General features: G+C 39.6%; 1 protein-coding gene across 3 annotated transcripts in view; it reads right to left on the bottom strand.

The window, feature by feature from the left end:
• The window catches only part of LDB3 (LIM domain binding 3), a 200,562-nt gene that overhangs the window by 53,336 nt on the left and 122,937 nt on the right, over positions 1-24,289 (bottom strand). For all 3 annotated transcript variants that reach the window (XM_043552186.1, XM_043552187.1, XM_037905209.2), the window contains 2 exons: positions 19,691-19,860; positions 18,201-18,237 (listed from right to left, as the gene is read on the bottom strand). In XM_043552186.1, the coding sequence (XP_043408121.1) occupies positions 18,201-18,237; positions 19,691-19,860 (207 nt within the window). The remainder of the gene's footprint in view (positions 1-18,200; positions 18,238-19,690; positions 19,861-24,289) is intronic.

Genomic DNA, 24,289 nt, shown 5'->3' on the forward strand with positions numbered 1-24,289 from the left:
AGTGGTGGGGGCAGAAGGAAGAACAGCAGCAAAAGAAGGCAGGGTGAGGACAGATGTTTGGTTGTCAAAAGCCTTTTAGAGTTATGTTCTCCATGTTTATGACTATTGTTGTTGTGAGAAATACCCTAGAATCAATTTTTTTTTCTTTTTAAGAATTAGATAGAAAATATGCTGGAACCCAGATGTGTGATTTTTTTTACAACCTTTCTCTTTGTTAATTGTAGGCAACTCTATTTCATTGTTAAAGTAAAATGGAGGCTCAGCGACACACTAAAAATCAACCGCTCTGTGTATTTGGGGGAAGCTTTGGCTTCAGTAATGGCCTTGTTTGAAAAATAACCCTTTAGTATCCCAGTAGAACATACTCATGTGCCAACTCCAGTTTGTGAAGACAATCACAGTGAGAGTTGGTTTGTCCCTGGGTATCCAATGTTCTGAAGTGGCAACCAGTCTTAGAAAAGATGTGCACTACCAGTATGTGCTCAATGTGAAGCTGTTGTTTTTTAATGGCTTACAGGGACTCCTATGAGATGGGCTGCATTACACGTCTGGGCTCACTTAAAAATGTGTAAGAGGCCATTCATCCTGCCCAGTTAGGCCCTAAGGGACAAAGCCTAGGATTGTGCCTCCGCAGTGTGGAGCTCAACTGGAGCTGAGCAACATAGTGAGGCTACATGCAACAGAGACCCTTGTCAGGTTCCTCTTCTCCCCTCCCTACCAAGCATTTACTCTCCTCCTTCCCCCAAAAGTATCAAGTTCATTTTGGGGGGCAATGAAGGAAGGGAAGGCACCTGGGGCATCTCCAGCCCTGCATTCCCCTCCATGGTCCTCATGCTGGGGAAAGAGACAGACGGAGGCAAAGAGAGCCACTTGGAGGGGTGAGCTGGCAAGTGACTTTATGAGGCGCCATTTTGAACTTGTAATACATATAAGACTCCCATTTACTTTAATGTGAACCACACAGGATCTGAAGGACAAGACACTAAGGCCCCAGTCTAACATCAATTTAAGTCAAATGAAGGATTCCCATTGAAGTCAATGGCAAGACACCCACAGATTTCAGTGGTACAGAATTAGGCCTTGGTCCTGCAAACACTTATACATGTGCTTAACTATAAGCTTCAGACTAGTTTCAGCACAGTCAATGAGACTATTTATATGAGTACAGTTAATATGTGTATAACTGTTAGAAGGACTGGGGCCTTAAGACTTTAATACTCCATCTTACAATTCTGAAACATAATTTTTCAACTAATTAAAATCTTTTAGGACCTGATTCAGGAAAGCACTTAAGAATAGGCTTACATCCATGCCTACTATTTACACAGATTTAATTGAGACCTAAGTATATGCTTAAATGCTATCTCGAATAGGGATGCTTATTCTGACACCTAAGAGTAAAAAAAGATGCAATGTAAATTTTAAATGTACTAATTTGTTAGGCCAAGTCATTTTTCTACTTTGCTTATGGTATTTAAAAAGTTTCACAAGGTATTTCTGTAGATTATACTTATTACCATTGATTATATACTGTTTGACTGTTCCTAATCTGGATACATGTTATTTAATAATACAATACTAATTAAGAAGCCGTTTGCTTTCAAAGGTACTATGTAGAAAGATAAAGTAAGATACCTCTTATAGCCACAGTGAGCCAGCTCTGACTGCATCCCTTTGGACAACAGAAATCCCTGATAGCAGCTGCTGAATTTTCATTTTCTGAGGGGGAAGTGTGCTCGTGAAGGTTTCCCCTCTAGGAAGTGGTATGTGTGTGTGTTTGTTGTTGGTGGTGGTTCTGTTTTTTATTTTGCTAAAGGGAAGGTAGGTAGCATAGTAGGGATAGAAGAGCCATTCCTTTCTCTTCATAAGGTGGGCTAGTATTAGTCACTGCTGTGCATGTATGTTACATATGAATATACTAAACTAGACCCCTAACAGACTAAATCTGCACCTAACAGGTGCAACTCAGTGGAGTGCCACTGAAGTCATATGAACTACTCTAATTTACAGCTGTGGGTCTGACTCATTGTATTTGTGTTGTCTCTCCTTTTCCTCCTTCTCACCATATTTCCTAAATAAAAGGCAAACCCAAAAGTGTATGAGTCCAAGGGAAATGTTCAAAACCCACTATGTCAGAAATTAAGCAGAACAAGTTTGTCTGCCTTTAATATGGATGTCATGCTGCTCAGAATGGAAGATACTGGCTTAAAACTGAATCCCCAAGCTGGATCAGTTCACCTCTTTAGAGTGATGACAAACCAAACACTAGCTCTATAGATGACCGAGTCGTGAGTTCACCGGAATGTAATATATCAAGTAGCCAGGCTGAAAAAAGTGGGGGATATGTTAGAGATTTAGTCTGTGGAAAGAAAAGAAGTGCTAAAATAATACACCAAGAACCAAAGTCATGCAAGAATATTAAAAAACAAACTCATAGCCTGAAAAATCTGAAGCATGGTTTATTTCCAGTACAGCAAAATGGGTTATGAAAAAAAATAAACAGTCCAGACCAAAAGACAAGCAATTGGGATAAGGCTTCTAGTAGCATTAGGCCACTGCAGTTATGGTTAATCTCATTCACCCTCTCCTGCTACAGCAGAGGTGGGCGAAATCCTGGCTGAACTGAAGCTAATGGCAAAACTCCCAATGACTTCACTGGGGTCAGCACTTCACCTGAACTCTTTCACTAACTGTGCAAGTGTAGGGCACTGCTTAATAATGGTGGCAGGGGCGTTCTGATGTTAAAGGAGAGAGAGGTATGGAACAATTATAATAAACACAATTCCACAGAACAAAGCAGGGAGAAAAAAACTCATTCAGAGCAGAGAGAAAAGGGAGAAGACAAACTCAAATGCACAAAACACATTTTCATCAGGGATTATTCTCCTCTCTGTGAGTGAGAACAACTCCTGTAGTTGAATCAGCTGAACTGGAATTTGGACTTAGCTATTGGTACAGAGTATTGACAGAGGGTTTTGAAGATGAAACAGACCAAACCTAAGCCTTTCCACTATGGGAATGCTGAACTTAATTTGCTTTCTAAAACCACTGCACTTATTGTATTTAATGGGTCAAATTCATCCCTACTGCAAGCTCAGTAAAGTCATTGGAACTACATCAAGGAAGAATTTGACCCAATGAGATTTAAACTATTTTTGTATTGTGATTATACAGGCTGATCACACAAATATGAGTATAGACATGGTTTAGAGTAGTTTTGGGGTATCAGGGAGAGATTCAAACCTGGGCTTTCTTCAGTCCCTGTTGTCTCCCACACAGGTGAACCAGCTTTAGATAGTAGGGCCTTGTATAATGTCCCCTGTAACAAAATGGTGGCAACTCCCACAGATTTCAGTAGGAGCTTTATATGTGCATCAGAGAACATATATTTGTCCATTCTACTGTTAGTCTCAGTTACACAGTGCAGTATATAGTTGAAATTAGGGGATGTTTGATAATACAGTGCATGAAATGATCATGCAGACAGACTGAGCGAATGGAATTAAGACTTTTAAAAACCACCCACTGAACTATCAAGCTTAAGAATTTTAATAAATTAGGTAACAAAATGCAATACACATTTGCCATACACATTTACAAAACACACTTGTTACTTTCTGTTGAAAGCCAAAAGGCTCTGAACTTTAGAGAGCTTTAATAAGGATTTTAGAGAATCTGAACAACATATAGTATATTTTACTGTTGTTTTCACTTAGAAACCAAATGTAAAACATTGTTAAACCAGCACTCAAGTTAAGCACATGAGAACTCAGAGCTATCACATTTTCCACTCACTCCTAAAAAGAGAATCATAGACTTTCTCCAGAATTAACAAAACTAATTCCTTACTAAGAAAAGGAGTACTTGTGGCACCTTAGAGACTAACAGTACTCCTTTTCTTTTTGCAGATACAGACTAACATGGCTGCTATTCTGAAACCCATCTAATTCCTTACTGTTCCTCTAAAATCATGCAGATACAGAGAGGACAGATTAGAAAATAAAAGAAATAAATTTTGGAATAAAGAAAAAAATTGTGGGTCAGAGCTATTTTGCAGTTCTCATTCCTGCTTTGCTATCTTTTTTCTGGACTCAGCTCCCTAACTCAGAACCCATCTGTGCTGCTGTATTAGAGGAGTTCCTCTAATTTTGCCTTCCTGCACTTTGAACTGTATGATGAGGCTTGGTCTACACGAATAACTCATGTTGGTATAACTACATCACTCAGGGATGTGGAAAATCTACACCCCTTAGCATAGACCACTGATGCCTCCCCATATGTGTGACCCCTCCTCAGCCTGCGCCCAGCCTGGGGCCACTGCGCTTTCCCCGCCCCAAAAGTTACCTGCACGAGGTGGACGGCCTCTGCCCTTCTCCCGCTATGCCTCTCGCCCAGAATGTTCGGCTGCTCTCTCTGGCAACTGAGCCTGGGTGGGGAGCAGGATGGAGCCACTTGTCACACAGCTGAAGCTGAGCGCTCCAGCTCACTGCTCTGTGCAGCGCAACAGCTGCCTGAGAGAGAGAGCCCGGCTGAGGAGGTGGTGGGGGCGATGAGCTGTCCCCTACTCGGGCTCGGCTGCTGGGGACAGGGGCTGAGCGAGCCGGAAACATGCCAGGGGAGTGAGTGCTCTGGCTCGCTCGGCCCTGGTCTCCGGCAGCTGAGCATAGGCCGGGGGTGGCTCTTCACCGCCTCCCCAGCTGGGCTTTCTCTCAGGCAGCTGCCGTGCTGCACAGAGCAGCAACCCAGAGCAGTGGTATGGGAAGTGGCTGGTCCCACCCCTTCCGCTCCCTGCCTAGGCCCAGCTGCCATGGGCAGGGGCCAAGCATGCCGGGGGGCAGGGACAGCAGGAGAAGGACAGAGCCCCTTCCCTCTCCCCCAGCAGGCCAAGCAGAAATCTGGGGGGGAGGCACTTGACCCTCCCTAATTCCTCCCTACGCGTCACCTATGCGCCTGAGTGACGCAAATATACTGACTTAACTCCTGGTGTAGACAGCACTACGTTGACGTGAGGACTTCAATCTACTGCCTCTCAGAGAAGGTGATTACCTGCGTTGACAGGAGAAGCCCTCTCATTGGTGTGGGTAGCATCTTCACTGAAGTGCTACAACAGTGCCGCTGCAGCCCTGTAATTCTAGACAAGCCCTTGGCTTCCAGTGGCTTCAATGGGAGCAAGAGTGGGCTTATTACAGATTTTTTTTAAAAAAAATCCAGTGAACAGTTCTTTTAAAAACAAAAAAAGTTTGGATTTAAACTTTCTCCTGCAGTGTTTACAACTGGAACTCTGTGCTGGAGTGTGAGACACTATCAGTGAAAGGGAAACTGATTAGTCCACATTATTCAAGTTGAAAGAACTGCAAAAGGTCCACAAGCCCAATACAGTAAATGGTGAAAAGTGAATTAGGATTTTTTTTTAAAAGTCTTTCATTTGTAATAATCTAAAGTAGTATAAGCAACTTGAGTGAAGACATTCCTTCTTAAAAACATTATTTTAAATCTGAAAATGTTCCTTTAAATATCTCAGCACCGTTTAATTCAATATAGTATGTGATTCAGTGGATATTTCTTCATATCCAGGCATTTTAAATTCAGCTGAAGAGCTCTTTCCCTCATTGTCACAGGCTCAGAGATAGGGCACCTTATACGTAGTAAAGGCCTGATTATGCAAGGTGCTGAAGGCTTCTTAGGAGGCCTTCATGTTTTCTCTCTGTAGGTACTTTTAGGGTGCTATCAATGTAATATCTGAGTGCTACATAAACATTACTGAATTTATCCTCACAGCATTCCTGTGCAGTAGGGAAGTATTACTGCTGTATAACAGAGGAAGAATTGAAGTGGAAAGAGATTAAGGACCCAATTTTCAGAGATGCTGAGCACCTGAATCTCCCGTACACTCCAACTGGACATGTTGGTCCTCAGCACCTCTGAAAATTAGGCCCTGAGTAATTTGCTTGTTGTCACACAGAAAGTCTGTGGCAAGGCTAGGAACTGAATCAAGCTGTTCTGAATCCCACTTAAAATGTCCCCCATCTTTGAAGTCAGTGAGGATTGAGGATACTCAGCAACACTTGTGAGATTGGACCCTAAACACAGAGTATGAGAAAGGGGCAAGAAGATGAGAGGGCTATAGCTAGCCCTTTATCAGTATTCTGCTCTATGACCATTAAATAGTCTTCTGTTCTACCTGCCAGAGCACAGGCTGAGGTGCCTGGTTTGAAGATAAAACAACTGAAAAGTACAATTTATAGATTACCAGGTTCTACATTTCTAGCAATTAAAGGTTCTATCTTCCCATTTATACCTGGGATGGTTATGGGCATTACATACATAAATCCCATGTCAATAAATGGAAAAACAAAATATGCTAGATGTTTGCTGAAAATCTGGTCCTTAATAAATTTCCGATGTTTTTCCTTTATATAGTTTATTTATCCTTTACTGTTTTCTTATTTTTTTTATCATAAATATATTTGTCTTCAAGTTAGATTTCCTTGTCAGAAGTAACAATACAAAGAGAATTGTCTGTGAATATTTAATGGAGGTTAGAAAGAAACTTTCCCTGTGGGCAAGTTATTTCATCATTGCCTACCACAGGGTTTCTTGTACTTTCCTCCAAAGTATCTGGTACTGGGCAAGATCAGGGACAGGATACTGGACTAGACTGGACCTGTATTCTGATCTAATGTGGTTGTTCCTATGTTTGAGTAGGGATTGTTCCATGACACCATGAGCACAAAACCACAAAGAAGTGTGAATGTTTATCCCTATATTTCTTGAAGTTGTATTATTGTAACTGTAATTATTCATTAACTTGACAACAAAGACAGCACAAAACATGAAGGAAAAAACAGTTAACAGAAGAGGACACAACGCTGAAAGTTACAGTGATTAACATGCTGGTTTAGTTTATGACTTTAGTGATCAGAAAAAGGGGGAGAGGAGGAAAGCCAGTGTCTCTTTCTCAGCCACTGCAGTTAAGAAAGTGGAGCAACCTACTCTAAAACTGACTGCAGTATATCCTGCCAGTAAGTCTGCTTGCAAGTCTACCTTAGGGAAATATTGCTCTCTTAGAAGGCATCCTGGTTAGCACAGACTGAGCCAACACAGAAGAGGAAAAAATTACTATACATTAGGTGAAGAACATAGCAATCAATTCTGTATTTGCTCAACAGTCAGTACTGAAATAAATAAAAGCAACTGTTGTGTGTGTTTTTGATGCCATTCATAAATATGCTGTAGTGTTAGGAAACAGCCATGTAACAGGTCTAGAATTGTTGTATGTGATTGCATAATAAGTGTAAGATACAGCCTTAAATTCCTTTCCAAGATTTATGTATACATATTCTGCATGCAAGTATATGTGTCCTAACTTATATTTGAATGCATTTGCTATCAGGCAGGTTTTGAGCACTAATTCAGTATATTTTATCAGGTTACTTTAGTAAGCAGTTATGCTTACAAAATTATGAATAAGAGGAGGAGTTTGAAATATGCCCAGAATGCATTTCAGAGAAGCAAATAAATTCACTTCAGATAGCTCTTCTCTTTATCCACCCATCTGATATAGAAGAAATATAAGGTCCCAATCCTACAATTGGATCTGCTTGCATGGTTACTTCCAGCCTTGGGTAAGCCACAGAGATCTGCTACTGTTGATCCAATTGCAGGATCAGGGCCTTAGTTTTACATCTGTGACAGCTGCAGATAAATGAGAGCCAATGTTCAAATCTAGAGACCGCATAATTGGACCTAATTCCCCTCTCACCACCATGACCCCATTGACTCCTCATTTACACCAGTGTAAGAGGGAAAAGAATCAGTTCCAATAAGTCTTAGTGATGAGTGATAATTCTTTAAAAATAAATGGGCATGAATAAAAAAGTTCTAAAGTACTTTCTACCCTCTCTGCTCACTATTGCCCTAAATTTCATGCTCTGCCTCAGATAATTTTCAATTCCCCCAATTTCTAAGCCAAAAACTGAATGGTATGGATTAGAACAGGGGTTTTCAAATTCTTTCATAACACAGATCACAGTTAATATAGAGATTGTCTTGTGAATTCTCTTACTTTTCCTCCCTTCCATTTATAATTGCATGATATTCCTGTAGCAACTACAGCAATTACCTGGAAAATATTTAGTAAATTTTTAGCTGTCTTTAATGCAATTCAGCAGCTGGGAGTAATGAAGAGGAGCCAGTACTATATGATCAGCCATGCACTACTAACCAATGTTCTGTGAACCACTGAACCTTCACAGAGCACAGTTTGAAAACCTCTGGATTAGACATGCTTGATGTAACACTTAGTACATTCAAGAACTAATTCTCCCTTACCATACTGAGGGCAACACAAGGATTCAAACAATCCATAGAGAAATGCAGTATTGCTACAGTGAGATCAACATCAGTGGAAGGACACATACATGCAACTTGCACTTAAGAGACAAATGAAAATTAAACTAAAACTACAGTTCATGCAGGAAGGGTCAGTGATAAACAGGAGAATGTAGAAGACAAAGACAGGTGAAGAACAGTCTTTTCTTTCCCAATGCAGTTCAATCCACAGATGCTAATGGTGGACCTAGAGCTATGACGAGGTTTGTTGGCTTACATGTGCTCCCCTCTACAGACTGATTTGAGGATGGGTTCACTCTTTTTGTTAACCTTGTATGGATTCCTCATTTTAAATGAATATTAATTAGACAGATTACAAATAATCATCATCACCGTCCTGGATCAGGCCACCTCTCCAGAAGGGGTGGCATGGAAACAAGTGGCCATAAATTCATTGTTCCCACAAAACTACCAGACTAACAGTTTGTGGCGCCACTTTGCCACCAGCTTTCGTCAAGTTGCCTTCTCTGACATCAACCAGGTTTCCACATTAACCAGAAACAATCAAGGTTATTCACTATCCTTAGGTCATTGAAACTCTTATGTGTGTCAAGGGGGAGGAGGAGGGGATGGCACAAGATAAAACTGATGAAATTCTCATTATTTCCCAATTCCACTTAGGTGCCCTGCATGATGGAGTTAGTTACACACTTGGCTTTCTTTTTGTGAGACCCCCTGTGAAATAAGACATGGGTCCACCTAAGGATTTCAGTAGTCTACATAGCATATTCATGGATGGGAAGATTTGGCAATTGGGCAGGGTCAGAGGGTGCTAACAACTGGAGATTTTAGCAAATGAGGAAAGAGGATCAAGGTGTTTGTCTTGATTTGGGTGTGTCAGAAGGCTCTTACCAGCTTAAACGGGACACAGGTTCTTACAACTGAGAGTGGGGTTTGGGTATATTCATTTTCAAATATGGGGCTGGAGATCGTGATAGAACATTGAGAAGGGGAGGTCCTGAGTGCCTGACCAATGAGGGCACCACAGCCAGATATTCAATACATTCATAGAGTTAGTAATGGTTGTTAACACATCAAATTCTAGCTTGTCACATTTACAAGCAAAATTGTGTGCAAGACACCCAGGTAGTTGCTGAAACCACACTGACAGGTCCCAGTCAATGAGTCTGGCAGAAGAGACTGTATTAAAGAAGCTTCAAAATCTAATCACTCTCTTGTAGGAACCCAAGTTTGAGTACGCTATAATGTCTCACGTCTGCTATCTTTGCATGAAGAATTCAGAAGCAGTTCTAATACAGAAGTATTTGAATTTCCAGCAGTGCTAAAATGGTCCCTACATATCCATCCCTTCTTACTGAACAAATACAATCTCCACTTGTCTCACACACAATGCATGAGAAACCATGTTTTAGAGAAAGTGACCTCTTCACTGAATCACTGTATAGCAAAAGCTTAAAATCCTTCCCACATAGGCAGGGTATGAGAAGGGGCAAGTAAAGAAAGTAGCCCCAGAGCATCTCCTCTCTCGCCATCCATTCATACAGGAAGCATGAGAGGTCAGGTTCTTAAGCCTGGTTTCTCACAAACACACGCTTGCCACGTACCAGCATGCACTGCATGCAGTCAGTATTCCTGCTGCAAGTCTAGTCACTGGAAGAGGGTAAGAGAGAGAGAGAGCATTTGAAGAGTACTGAAGGGCAAAACAAGGGTATTTAGGAAACAGATTAGTTGGGATCAAACAGGCTTAGAACACAGCAGAAAATGAGCATTTCCCTGTGTCATAACCAGACAAGCAGATTTACCTGGAAGGCCTTTGGTTTTGATTTCCTAGTAGCACCACCTTGGCTGTATCTTCATTAAATGTTATAAACATTGGGCTTTTTTGGGCAAGATTGCTGGGATGGTATCGTTGCCCACATGCTACATTTTGTCTTCTTATTTGGGTTGCGGGCTCTTTACAAAACAACCCTTTGAAGCTAGCCTGCTGCACTGTCACCAACATTCCTCCACTGAACAAAACAATCATGTTTCAGATTATACCCTAAAGACAGACAGATACACCTGCCAACCACAAATGTCACTCCCAAAAGTTAGACCTTCTCACAGGGTGCTGAAAAATGAACTCTAATGTTCATACGTCTCCATACTCTCTCTCCTTAACTTGCTATTTTAGGACAAAACAAAAGGCTCCTGAATATGGTATTATGGTTGAAAAAGATTAGAGGACAGCTCTGGCAAAGCAGTAGCAAGGTACTATGAACTAAGAAAATCTGTATAAATTAGTGATGGAGCCCATCCAGGCTAGAGCTGGCCTTAATCACAAGGCTAGTCACTTTCTGATGCCCCCTGCAAATTCTCATCAGTTCTCTGTCCATTACTTTCTTGAGCAGTGGGACTGAGTAAGAAGACAACTCCTGGCCTAACTTCTCCACTTCACAGTGAAAACCTAATTCCAAATCACAAGGAAAAAGTGGAAGATCTGTTAATGACATAAAACTGCTTTAGCTTGACTTTTCTGGCTTTTGATGGTTTGTGACACAATCTAAACATTAATTGAAGTGCAGATTTTTTTTTAAGGAATTTTCCTTTTACAATGAATTGGTAAAAGAAAAAAAAACAGAAATAATTGTATTTGGTTTTCAAATGGTTTCATGAATATGATCCATCATTTGAGTCTGTTAAAATGGGACTGAACAAAACATTAGAATATGTGCTATATGAAATAATTTTGCATTAGTAATGGCGGATGGATTATCTTCAGTAATAGGTCTTTATTGTCTCTGATTTCTCGGATTGCATTTCAAACCTTAGAAGAGTTACGTTTTTCTACAAAATTTTACATGAGCCCTATACAAACAATTAAAGAATTAAATGCTGATAAATTTAGAGATTATTTAGTTTATGTTTTCTGCATGTTTTCCAGGGAAGAGGAGGACAACTATTTCTAGTGCCCCCTCCTCTCCCCGACTCACTAGCTGGTTGCATGTGTTGCCTCCCCTGAATCTGGCTATGGTAATTAAGCAGTTCGGATGTGCATTTAGGAAGAACTAGGGGAGACCAATCCCTTCTTTCAGTTACTGTTATGATACATTGTACATCTCATTTTTCTGATTATTCAAAAACCTACAAAGACTGAGAATTATGTTTAGATAGAAAGCACTTAAATTCTGGGGATTATTTCTGTCATTATTAGTGGCACCCGCCAGTACTAATAAAACTAAATACATTACAGTGTTTTGATAGTAAGTACATACAATTCCTATTAACATTTACACTCTGGTTTTAATAATTCAGAAGTGATTTACTTCAATCTTAAACTAGACACAAAATACTTTAGCTTTGAAATATTTATCATTTTTTAAAAAATGAATACACTAAATTATATATTGATATTTTAAACTCTCTATAAATCTTCTACGTGAAATAGACTTTCACTTATTTGAACCAGATTCTGCTCTCAGTGACACCCTGGGAAAATCCAGAATAATTGCATTAACTTTAGTGGAGTTACTCTGGATTTACACAGATGTGAATGAGATCAGAATCTGGCCCTTGGCATTTCCATAAGTTAAAATTATTAATAAATATTTATAATATGGCTTAATTTGTAATTGGATTGCCATGGTGATTATTTAAAAAAATAGTTATGGCATTTTCAAAAGCAACCACTGCCCACACTCTCTAAACACTCTTCCTAAGGAATTTTAATACAGCTCGATTTCTGAAACAGTATTCCATGTTGTGGAAGCCCATGCAAACCTCTCCAACTGAGGCAGCATTACATGTGCTTCTACGGCACAGAAGACAGATAGACGTTTTAGTGAATTCAGCCCTGTCATGAAGAGTCAGATATTAGAACTAGAAGGCTGGGAACTAGCAAAAAGTACAAGAAGAATTTTAATGTAACTCACTGACTTAGTGTTTGATCCACAACTATTGCTACCAGCTAAAAGGCCTGCTCCAAAGCTCACAGATGTCAGTGGACAAACTCCAGTAGGTTTTGGATAATGCCCCAACAGAGAAAATCTTTAGTTCAAGTGGTAGAGACCTGTGCTTTAGTGCTGATGGTCCTTACTTCAATCCCTGTTGATGACTCATGGCGTGAATTGTTACAGTAACACCAGTTATCTCCACGGAAACCATGAACACACTTTAATTTAGACTACATTCTTTTTATATGACCAAGAGAGCATTAACTATATATGAAAGAGCAATGGGAGCTTTCTTGATATCCTATTAGCAGAGAATAAGGGTATTTATTTATGGACCTCTCTGTTAGACCTGCCTGATTTCAGATTATATATTTTAAAATAAAATTATTGTTGCAATGTTTGCAATATACTTGTTGAAACAAAGCTACCTCATTCTAACCCCCAGCAATGACCCACATGTCAACACAGCAGGTATGCACTAAGTCAATATTAGCAACACCTCAGAGAATGCAGACTACCAAAGGAATTTGTGCAGTTATTCTAATTCCCTCTCCAAAATCCACAAAAATATCCTGTTTTCTTTTGTCACTCAGAATTTATGTGTTCAGTTCTATTCTTGTCCTTTTATAGGCTACACCGAGCCTTCTAATTCAGATCATTTTGAGACCTGTAAGAATTATGTTTAATTGAGAAAATCTTATTGACAATGTTCTCTATTGTGGAAAGAAAATTTCCTCTCCTTCTCATATACTTCCAAGGTTTATTTTATTTTCCAGAGTAAAGTACTTGTGTAAAACAGGCACAGCATTACTTTAGTTTTTAAAATCCTTTTATTTCAGATAAAGCATGCTGCTATATACAGAAAAAGTGAGGGATCAAAACAAGAGCAATACAGAATGAGCAGCACTTTGCCTGAAACTTACAACATGCTTTTAAAAACTCAGTACATGAATTGTCTCATATATTCTTTTTACTTCTAAACCATCTCTAACAAAGTGTCATATAGTCCCCTTTTCTTCACAGTCTAACAGCTGCCACATTCTACCTCTATCTTTCTCCCCAAGACAAATTCTGGTTTCAAAGGGAAAACTATAAGCAATGTTGCCAGCAGCGACTCTTAACAATATAGCACATCCAAGAAAAATAAACTTATCACATCTAGGGTCTTATCTGAAACATTTTTTAAATATTGAAATAAATTAAAAGGACTATGTATTTAGAACCTTTCGGCTCGGCTTAGTATGTTTTTCTTCCCAACTATCTAGCTCCAGTTTGACTTTCTTACAGCAGTAACACTTCCTGGAAAAGTATATCTCCCCTCAACCCCCAAGAAAATCTGACAATCATTTCTGTCTTGTTTCTCTCTGTATTTAAATAAAGTATAATAGCTACATCTTTCCCCCATCAATACTTTAAAGTTATAATTTATCAGAAGGCAAAAAAAAAATCCCCTTTACAATGAAGATCATTTGTAGGTCTGATTTTTTTAGTTGGGGTTTTTTTTGGGGGGGGGTGTGTGTGATAGTGGCGAAATATTGGGCTAGCAACAGAAAACAATAAAGGCAGGCACTCAGAGAAAACCCCCTATCTTATGTCTGTACTGTGTATATATATGATACCCCTAGGTTCTAACTCAGTAAAGCAGTTAATTCTTTAGTGTAATTTTATATCTTCCACATTTATTTGTTACACATGGGTTTTTAACTTTTAACATTAAGGATTTGCGCCGATAGGCCGTGATGCCAGTTGCGCAATTTGGCAAAGCGTGGGCTGTTACGTTCCGTTTCAAACCTTTCCCTGTGGCATGGAGAAAGAGAGAGAGAAAGAAAAAGACAGAGAGAGAGAAGAAGGAAGAAAGAAAGGGGTTAGGGAATGTAGCCACCACTCCCCTGCTTTATAACTAGGGCAATGGCAATTTATTTGGATTTATGTTACCTCCCAAAATAAAGGCAAACTAGGCTGGGTGATCCTTTTCCAGAGAAATTTTGGAAAGCTTTTTAGATTTGTAATTTTGAGCTGTAATGTAACAAAAAATTGTATTCCTTGGTTTTGGTTTTGTTTGACAGGGCTGCTTTTGCTAGAAATTCTCAGCATAATTCTACTGTTTTCCTGCCAGCAGACTCTCAGCTTTTTCTCCAGCTGAGCAGGAAGTGAAAGTCAACATAGTACAAGACAAAATCATTGCAAACATTTCCTATCCTGTAATATCTAGGTCAGCCTATATCTTTTCTCATAAGGACCAAAAGCTGCAAATTAGAGCGATGTTTCCTCATAGCTTTTTTGCTTTTGTTAGAGATTAGGCAACGAGAACCTGAAATCCTGCAAATGTTGGTATTTAAATAAGTATCTCCAGTCATTTGAGTTAAAAACAGAACAACACAGAGGCAGAATCTGTACGGTGCTGATCACCTCCTTCCAATATCTAAGCATTCTCAACTCCCATCAACTTCAATAGGACAGAAGGGCACTCAGCACCTCACAGGTGGTGTTCTACTTCTTTCAGGATTGGACCTTTTCTGGATACTGCCTCTGGTTTAGGCCCCAGGTTTTTTAAGTTAAAAATATAAACAAAGGGGGGTGGAGGAGCAGAGAAGAGAACTTTACAAACCCTAATGGAAATTAAAATGTTCACTTGATTTGTGCATGTGTTTGTTTCAAAGCAGACAAGTTCATTTCTCCTGAATGGCTGATATCCAAACACAAAACCGCTGTATTAATGCAGGAGAGCCAGAGAGTGAAACTGATTAGAGAAACAGAAAATAAACAGACCGGGTAGTTTCACTTTCCAAGCTTTACAAAGCACAAAAAACAAACAAAAAAAAAAACAACAACAACAGAGTACTGTAAATGGTGACAAGTACTTTAACTTTTTTAATTTTTCAGTTTCTAACAGCATAATATGATACAAATAACACTTCTAAGGGACTGTTGATGTATGATTTCTCAAATGCCACTTTATGCTTATAAAAATAAAATGATTCAGAATACCCCTAGCTGTGATGCTGCAACTTTGAGAGGTATTTTTTCAAAGCAATGTGCAGGGTGGTAGCTATGTAAGTTCAACTGGATTTAATAGGAATCATGAAGTTTAAGAAATCCCTCAATGTTTTGAAGATATATCCCTCCATCTCCATTTACGGAAGGGTATTAGTTCAAGAGATGTCTGTTTTACTGGCGATAGACAAATTACTTATCAAATTTTCAACAAAACATTCATTACAATCCCAATGTAAAGGAAAGGTTTCATAACAAATGGTAATCTTACATCAAAAGTACCTCAAAAAGTGCCTTTCATCCACTACCACATGTGCCTGTGTGGCTGCCAGTATAACTTGAACAAAAGAGCCATAAAACACACTTATTAATATGAAGTGAAACAGGCATTTTCCCATCAGAAAATTCCTGCACATTATGGGCTCTGTTCAAAGTACATGCCAGTATGTATGACAATAGGCACCAAGTCTAGGGATGAACACTTGCATTAAAAAGAGGTCCCCCATATAGGAAAGTTACTTGTGTTTTCCTTCTTTGAAAATGTCTAAAAGAAAAAAGTAGACATGGAGCTGCCACTAAGTTTGAGTCAATCCTTATTATTGTTCACACTGAACAAAGTTGATACACAGAGAACAGAGGAAAAGCACAAGAGAGAAGAGAGCACTCTTGGCAGGCATGACTTTGGACCAAAATTCTCCGTTACATGAGAATTCTGACAGTTTAACTTGTGTGTACATGAAACTTTTCCATAAGGGATGGCATCTGACAGTCTGATATAGAGCTCAAACCAATGGATCTCTAAAGAACAGCAAGGACTCCTGCAGGATTTGTACTTCCAGGAGATCCCCTCCTTTGGCTGCCCCAGAAACCCCCACTGTGGATTTCAAACCATGAAAGAGTAACAATGTATAATTTTGCAGGCTCTGTCTACAGTAATTTATGCTGCTGGGAGCCTGGGGGTGGAGCGTAGCATAATGCACACCCGTTTATACCTTCTGACCTTTTGAAACTAGGACTCTGTGGAGGGGTTTCTGCTGTATTGGGTAAGAGGGCAGAAGAAGAGGGCAGCATGCTATAGATATGTCACTTCATCCTTCCATGCCTTCCAAAACTAGATCTTTGGACACAGGTTGTTCTCTGCATATAAAAGCAGAGAGAAGGATGGGGGTGGGGGTGGGGATAGGAAGAATGTGTGCGTAACTGTCCAAATTACATTCCCTTCAGCATTGGTTAGAAGGACAAGCGCACCTTTAAAAGTCTTTGTATAACATTCACCAGTGACTCATATTCAGTGTCATTAACATTTCCTTATTAAAAAAAGATAATGGAAAATGATACATCAGAAGTGCACAATGCTGACAACATAAAATACACAAAGGATAATATCATGTACTTTAAATTACATCAAATAATAAGTGCAATTTACAGTACAAACACTTATGTGTTATTAACCAATTATTCTTTTAAAATCTATCCAATTCCAAGTGTTTTTTTCAACACCCAGACCTTTCAATATGCATCTTCTATTTATGGACCACAGCTAAAGCTCATGAAGGGCTAAATTCTGCCCATAAACAGATGTATGGGAGCCAGGCCCCTGAATCAGCAGACAGAATTTAGTTCTAATGAAGGTCCTTCCTGTACATAGTGTTTGTTTGGATACTGCAGGATTTGTTTTAAGTTCCACTGAAGTTAACAGAACTTCAGTACATACTTGCTGAATCGAGACTTACAATGAAATCAACAGGAATTGTGTTTGCACGTTTGAAGACAGAATTTAGTGCAAGGGTGGCACAGTCTCAAACTGATATGGAGGTATCTAGCTATGCAACTTTCAATGAACTGTTGTGGAACCTGGATAGGAAATACATCCAGTTGAAAATATATCCCTTGGATTTGTATTTTCATATTGTAAGTAAAAACGTTCCTTTTTTGCTCATCGACTCATCATCTGTAACCCTACATTAGGTGCAGAAGAATCGAAAGTCCAAAACCTTGCATATAAACCATTTCGTAACAACACAAGTTAAACACTGGGTGGGCAAAATACCAGACAGGTCACAAACCAAACAATCTGTTTAAAACATTTTTGCCAAGATACGGATGTGGAATATGTAAATAGAATACATCAGGCTAGAACCCCATACGCTCTAGTTCATTCACAAGCTGCTGAACTAGATGCAGAAATCTCTGGGTAAAATCTATGGCTTGTGTTATGCAGAAGTCAGACCAGATGATCATAACTGTTCGTAATAGCCTTACAGTTTAGGCCTTTATGAGTCTAGGAATGTGTAAAATCCTTACTGGCAGAACATTTGAAAATGGATATGTACTTTTCTCCAGTAGCAAAAGCAGTCCTGTATCCTCATACTGTGTATTATCTAAAAAAAATATAATTTTTTTCTGTTTCACATAAAATATATTCAGGTGATGATTATTCCATGTCTGTAATTGGAAACAACTACATTACTATATCATGTCAGCTGAATCAAGTGCCAATCACAGGATCATCCAAATAAATTGCACATTAAATTTCAACACTACCACAATATCATATATTTTCATCTAGTTACAGAATTGAATGCAGTCACATAGGGCCTGATCCTATGAGCCCAGCACAAACAGCACTCCCACTGAAGTCAATGGGAATTCCATGTGCAAAGAGCTTGCAAGACTGAGTACTCGTTCCAGGATTTTGTACTGTATTACACCTAACTGTCACATTGTTACCCTTTCAATCGAGCACTTCTTGCAGATTTCTAAGCCAACAGCATTTTCATTTTAGTGATTGTTGAGTAAATGTGTTAGAATATTTAAGAAAAAAAATCTAGTTTTGTATTTTCATATTAATGCCATTTTAGAGCATTAGGTAGTGGGTTATCAGTAAGAAGAAGGCCATAATGCCTGCTGCTAGTTGCCTACCTTGATCTCCTCAGGGCTTCTTCATCCGGGTCTTGCACTGCAGAAGAGAAAATGATTCCGTTAAAAAAACCTACTAGATGAGGCCCACAATCCAACCCCAATTTACCAGAAAAGCATAAAAGAAAATAACATCTAAGGGGATAAGCATGGCAGCTTTCCACCATTAGGTCACACAGAGATATAAAGTGAGCAGGAGCAACTCTGGCTTCAGTGGAATTTATAGGGTTAGAAAGTGGGGCAGTGGTAAGAGGTTGCAGTTGTACTACTTTCTCAGCCACCTACCAGCAGCTGATTCATAGTTTGTCTTGGTTGTGCACAAGGACCCAGAGTGGGCTTTCTGCTCCTTGGGAAGAGCCTGGAAAAGTGGCAGCTTCACATGTAGAGCTCATGCGGGGGAAACACTGGGTAAATAGTGCCTGTCTCCCAATGATGGAATGAGAGTAGTCATGAAATCCCCCAAACTCCCTGCTATCTAAATTAGGAATAAGATGTGAAGTTGGTGTCCGATGGTCAGAAAAAAGAATTGCATGGGCAATAAACACAGAACCTCAACCTCCTGTGTCATCTGTGGACTTGGGTCAGGGTCTAGTGTCCAGGTAACATGGCTGCTAGAAAATCAAAGGTATGGTGCAAATGAGGTTCCATTTTCTGATTTCAGTGTGCCCACTGTGTAAAAGTATATTACAACAGATGCTAAGATGATCATTGCCTTTCAAATGAATTAGCAGTTTTGTAAACCTAGCCCCCTGAGAAGTGAGAATTCCTACTTGATTATACCAATTACATTAGATCAGCAGTTCTCAGACTGTGGGTTAGGACCCCATTTTAATGGGATTGCTGGGGCTGGCGTTATACTTGCTGAGATCCAGGGCTGAAGCCCACGCCCCACCGCCTGCGGCCGAAGTGGAAGCCCGAGGGCTTCAGCCCGGGGTTGCAGGGCAGAGACTACAGGCCCCCTGCCTGGAGCTGAAGCCCTTGGACTTTGACTTTGGACCCCCCTGCCAGGGGGCTTGGACTTTGCCCTCCCCGCCCCCCACCTGGGGCAGCTGCACTCGGCGAGGGGTGTGTGGCTGAGGCTTTGGTCCCCCTCCTGGGGTCATGTAGTAATTTTTGATGTCAGAAGGGGGTCATGGTGCAATGAAATGTGAGAACCCCTGCATTAGATTGTTGGGGGGCGGGGAACCTACACTAGCCCAAGACATTCTAGGATCTTGTTTAGTTAATGACTATTATTAGCACTCACACAATAAAATAAGAATAGTACTCATGGCTGATCAAATATTTCCTTTATAGGAAACAATGTGATAGTTAGCATTTAGGTTTGCTAATCCCCTTTGAACTAGATTTAGAGCTTTGTGAGTTTAACCCACATTGGGGAGCTTTACTGAAGGAAGGGAGTCATCTTTGAGACTCAACAGCTAGTGTATAAAAGAGGAAAGAAAAATAAAATTAATCTTAAAACAAATTTGGGGCTTCATTGTTTGACTTACTGTACTCCGTTCCTGTCATCTGGGCGAGGATGCGGAAAGACTTGGACTGCAGATTGGCAGAACGGCGAGTCCAGTCATCAAGCTCATCCTCAGACTTGTTCTGAGTTTTAAGCACAGCCTGATACACTGGAGAGGCACTGTCTATGTGAGGATCTTTAACAGGAAGGCTACTGCAATGCAGAAAAGGGCGCATTATAAAACAGCACATACTGGGTTTGCCCCCCTACCCTACCTCATGTTGCAGTTTCTACCCCAAAACAACCAACAACAAAAACCAAAAACATTGTTTTTGAAAAAAACCATTTGCCTAAGAAATAAACAAATTACAGTAGATCAAAAACATGTGAATCGAGAACATTTCAGTTCACTTTGTCTTTAACATTGCATATTATTATTATTCAAACCAATATGTTTACTGGTCTGTCCATGACCCCCAAGCCAACACAGCCACAAAATTATGGCAGTAATATATCAATATAAAGCAATAAAGGATGGTCAGCAAGTCAAGATTACTGGACCAATTGAGTATTGTTACCCCTCTAATTGTGCATAGTGAATGCCTCATGTTGTGGAGCTAATTAACTGACCCTAGAGTATATTATTGCAGTTGTGGAACTGGACTATTTTAAGGTTACACCGAAAAGGAGAAAATACATTTTGATATTAAAAAGTTAATTTAATACAGTTTTTTTAATTCTTTCCAGAGTTAGGCTGGTACCAAAACGTTGAATCCAAACACTTCAGAACATGAGAAAATCTGGATTCGAACTCAAAGCTCAGACACTTCTCTAGTTATTTCATATTTCAAACCTTCATTATTAAGCTATACCTAATGTTTATGATCCCTCTGATGACCTTGCACAGACTGTATAGGAAGAACCATTCAGTTTTGCATACCTAGAGCCCAAACTACAAAAGTTCATGAGACATCCTACAACACCAATTGAGTTAACCTCTAATTTGATTTATGACACAAGCTGGAAGTAGACATGGTCATTTAATAGTTTTTTCCCATCAAAATAACTTTTGCATAGTGTGCAGTTAAATATTAATAGAGCTGCAGATACATACATTGATGGTGATGTGTGCAGTCATGTCATACCTTGGGTCTAGGACTCCTCTAAATACAAGATTATTTCTGAAGTGAGTGATTTACATTGTAACTGTATGATCCATGCCTTACAGAGCTTTGGAAGTGGCATGCTCGATGTCATGAAAATTGAGAAATAGCTATTTTAAAAATTAAGGGCCATATTGTCCAACGAGCTCCCTGCCATAAAGGGCAAGGAATCAGAGCAGCCACCTGCTATAAAACCTTCCTCTAAAGCCCAGGCAGTTGCCCAAACTTCCTACTTGGCAAGATACAATTCTCTAGAGAAGACCCACAAAAAGCAAAAATGGGGGTGTGGTTTGACAATGTGAGAGGAGTCAGGGAAAAGCCAAAGTAACTGACACGACACTGTGCAGACAATAATATAATTTGCCACAGGAAAAAGCATGGGGATGTGTGTGTTTCATGTCAGAATAGAATCACAGAATTGTAGGACTTGAAGGGACCTTGAGAGGTCATCTAGTCCAGTCCCCTGCACTCGTGGCAGGACTAAGTATTATCTTGACCATCCCTGATAGGTGTTTGTCTAACCTGCTCTTAAAAATCTCCAGTGATGGAGATTCCACAACCTCCCGAGGCAATTTATTCCAGTGCTCAACCACCCTGACAAGGGGCTTGGAAACACTGTATTTAAATATGCCATGTATCCCTATTCTCTACATAAGCCAGTTTGAAAGAGCACTATAGTGTATATCATCCCTTATGGACTCATCTCTAAAGGGGGTATTTGCAGCTGTTCCTTTCTCCCACCCTCCCCAGAATATGCTACTTTCCAGCTTTCCTGAGAATCCGACAGAATGCTAGGAAGCAGTACACTAAGCTTACATTTCCCATTCTTTTGCACTTCTTACACAAAAGGGGAACATTCTTAACATAATGGACTAATTTTTCACTGTTGGACCATAAATTAGATTATGCCCATAAAATGGCTTCTACCAGGGTAAACCCTGCCACAGTGCACAGAAGTGAGATGGAATGTCTGGAAGACGTTGGAAGAGTGCAGGAACAGAAAGAAGCTAACGCCTCACTTTTGGTGTCTACCTTATGTCTTTCTATAGTACCCATCACCATGGTATCTAAGTGCTGACAGGTGTGGGAACATTGGGGGACTAGCGTGTCTTGCAAAGGTAGCACTGATTCTGAACATCCCTCTGAAGTCTTCACCAGCAAAGTTCCTGTGTGGCTCCAGCTGTAAACTAAAGCTGCATCCCTCCCTCATCCCATCCCCCTAGAGACCCTGAGGGAAGATGGGGAGGGACAGCATCAGCCTCCCTTAACTGAATCTTCCATGTGCAACAGCAGGACTTGCTAATTCAGGGAGGTATAAATTTCCCCTTCCACTGAGGCACTAGTGAATTAAGCCTTGTATCAGAAACATCCTTAGTCTGAGGGCTAATGAAGAAATTTTATATTTTATATTAAATTGTAATGTGAATAGAAAGGAAAGAAATGAAGCCTACATTACAGTCATTCAATTTTCATGTCTCACCCAGCAAACTACTCTCCATGAGAAGCATGAAAATAAAAAATATAAATAACATTTTGTCCCTCACAGCAAATGATTTAGTAAAGGTTTCCAATTTGGTGGTAAAATTTTCATGTTTCCAACTACACTTCATATGTTCATTTTTCTATTGAGTAAGCAGCATCTTTTGCTTTTTTACTGTAATGGATGACTGGCTGCCTATTACTGGCTAACAACTGATTAACTTTATATCCCCAGACTTACACTTTGATCCTGCAGGAGATTAAAACACTGCTGTGTTTGATGGCAAATTTCACTGCTGCAGAATGATGGACACTGGATAGTAAAACCCAGTGGATGGATGGTACTGCTGACTTCAACGATCAGCTATGTGTTACTGTGACAGTACTAGCATTTGGGTCATGGACAGATAGTCAAGTTCATTTTGTTAAATCCTCTACTTACACTGCTTTGTTCTTGTATTATGATGGACTTACAGAAAAAAATTTGATTAAAACTATAAATATAAAAATGCCCAATAGCTCACATGTGGCTGTGCAGCTGTAGAGATTGAGTCTGAGATTTCAGAATAGAAATATGTATCAGGGTATATTAATATCTTTATGGCAGACAATAAAGACAGGAAATGGATTCGGGTAAATTAACCTTCCCTCACTGAATGAAGTGCCTCACTCTAAGCCAAACTAGGTTATCTAGTTGAGCAAAACATATTGGAACATTTCCAATTATGACTTTAATGCAACAGGCCTTTATCTTTGTTTGAATCATAATTATACCACAAATAAGTATTGGGATATATGAACCAGTAGGAATGGCAGTGTATAATCCAGAGCAACACTGTGGCTGGTTATGGTCTTTCCAAAAGCTTAGATGGGGCACCTGACTCTTTCAGAAAACTTGATAATGGGGGGTTGGGGGGGAGACGTATCAGTTACTACTATGCCCTTTCTTCATTTTAAAGTTTGTTTTCCTAGCGTGTGTGTGCACACAAAAAAATCTGCCCAAATAATTTAGGGCATTTTGCTATGATTGAATAGAAAATTATACCTTTGTTCCCATCATTAAGTGGGTCATGCATTCACAGCAAAATTAATTTGCACCAATATAAGCTCTATAGACAATCAAACCTCTTTGAATAAGGTGTAAAGAGTCTGTGACTTTCTATTTATTATAAACTATGGCTCAACAAGTGGGCCATATACTGAAGTCTACTTAATTTTAACTCAGTTCTTACTCAGGTAACAAAAGGTTGAGTAAAAGCTAAGTAAGGGCTTCAGGATTTGACCCTTGATGTAAAAATACAGTTGAATTTCTATGAAGGAGTGTATTCGATCCATATAAATACTGAATGGATGGCATTTTGATTCCAAGTAATAACAAAAGCAATTACAGAAATTATCAAACACTTATAAGGAATTGTAAAATAGCCATCCATTTTTGTTTGTTATAAAGAAAATCTAGAGTCTGTTATTGTTGCTTAATTCAGTTTACACACTCAAAGGGTTAATTTCAAGTGCCGGTCTTAGCTGGGTGCAACTCTGCTGAAGTCCCTGAAATTATGTCTGCTTATATCTGCAGCAAATTTGGCCAAAAATCCTTAATGACTCGTAAAAGAGGTTTGACTGAAATGTACATGAAACACATGAGTACATGATCTTATGGGCACCAACTCTTGGTTCTTGGTATGTTATGAGTTATAATACAATGACAGGAATGATAAAAAAGGACACACAGACAGGGCATTCTCACTCTGCTACCTTGATGTCCTGGCATGCGGGTTTGAATAATTCCAGTATAAATAAATTGATTTGGTATGTTTGAATGATTTTCTTACTTCAAACAACATGGGCCTGATGACCTTACTTACCCCAGCTTTAACACCATTGACAGAAATGATTATATCAGAAATTGGCCCCAGGCACTGAGTTTATATTTTTATTATTATTCATTGCTACACACGTGTGCACAGTGCTTCAAGGACTTCAGATAGCAGAAATTGCCT

This window comes from Chelonia mydas, chromosome 7 (genome assembly GCF_015237465.2).
Source record: "Chelonia mydas isolate rCheMyd1 chromosome 7, rCheMyd1.pri.v2, whole genome shotgun sequence".
Classification (NCBI taxonomy): domain Eukaryota; kingdom Metazoa; phylum Chordata; order Testudines; family Cheloniidae; genus Chelonia; species Chelonia mydas.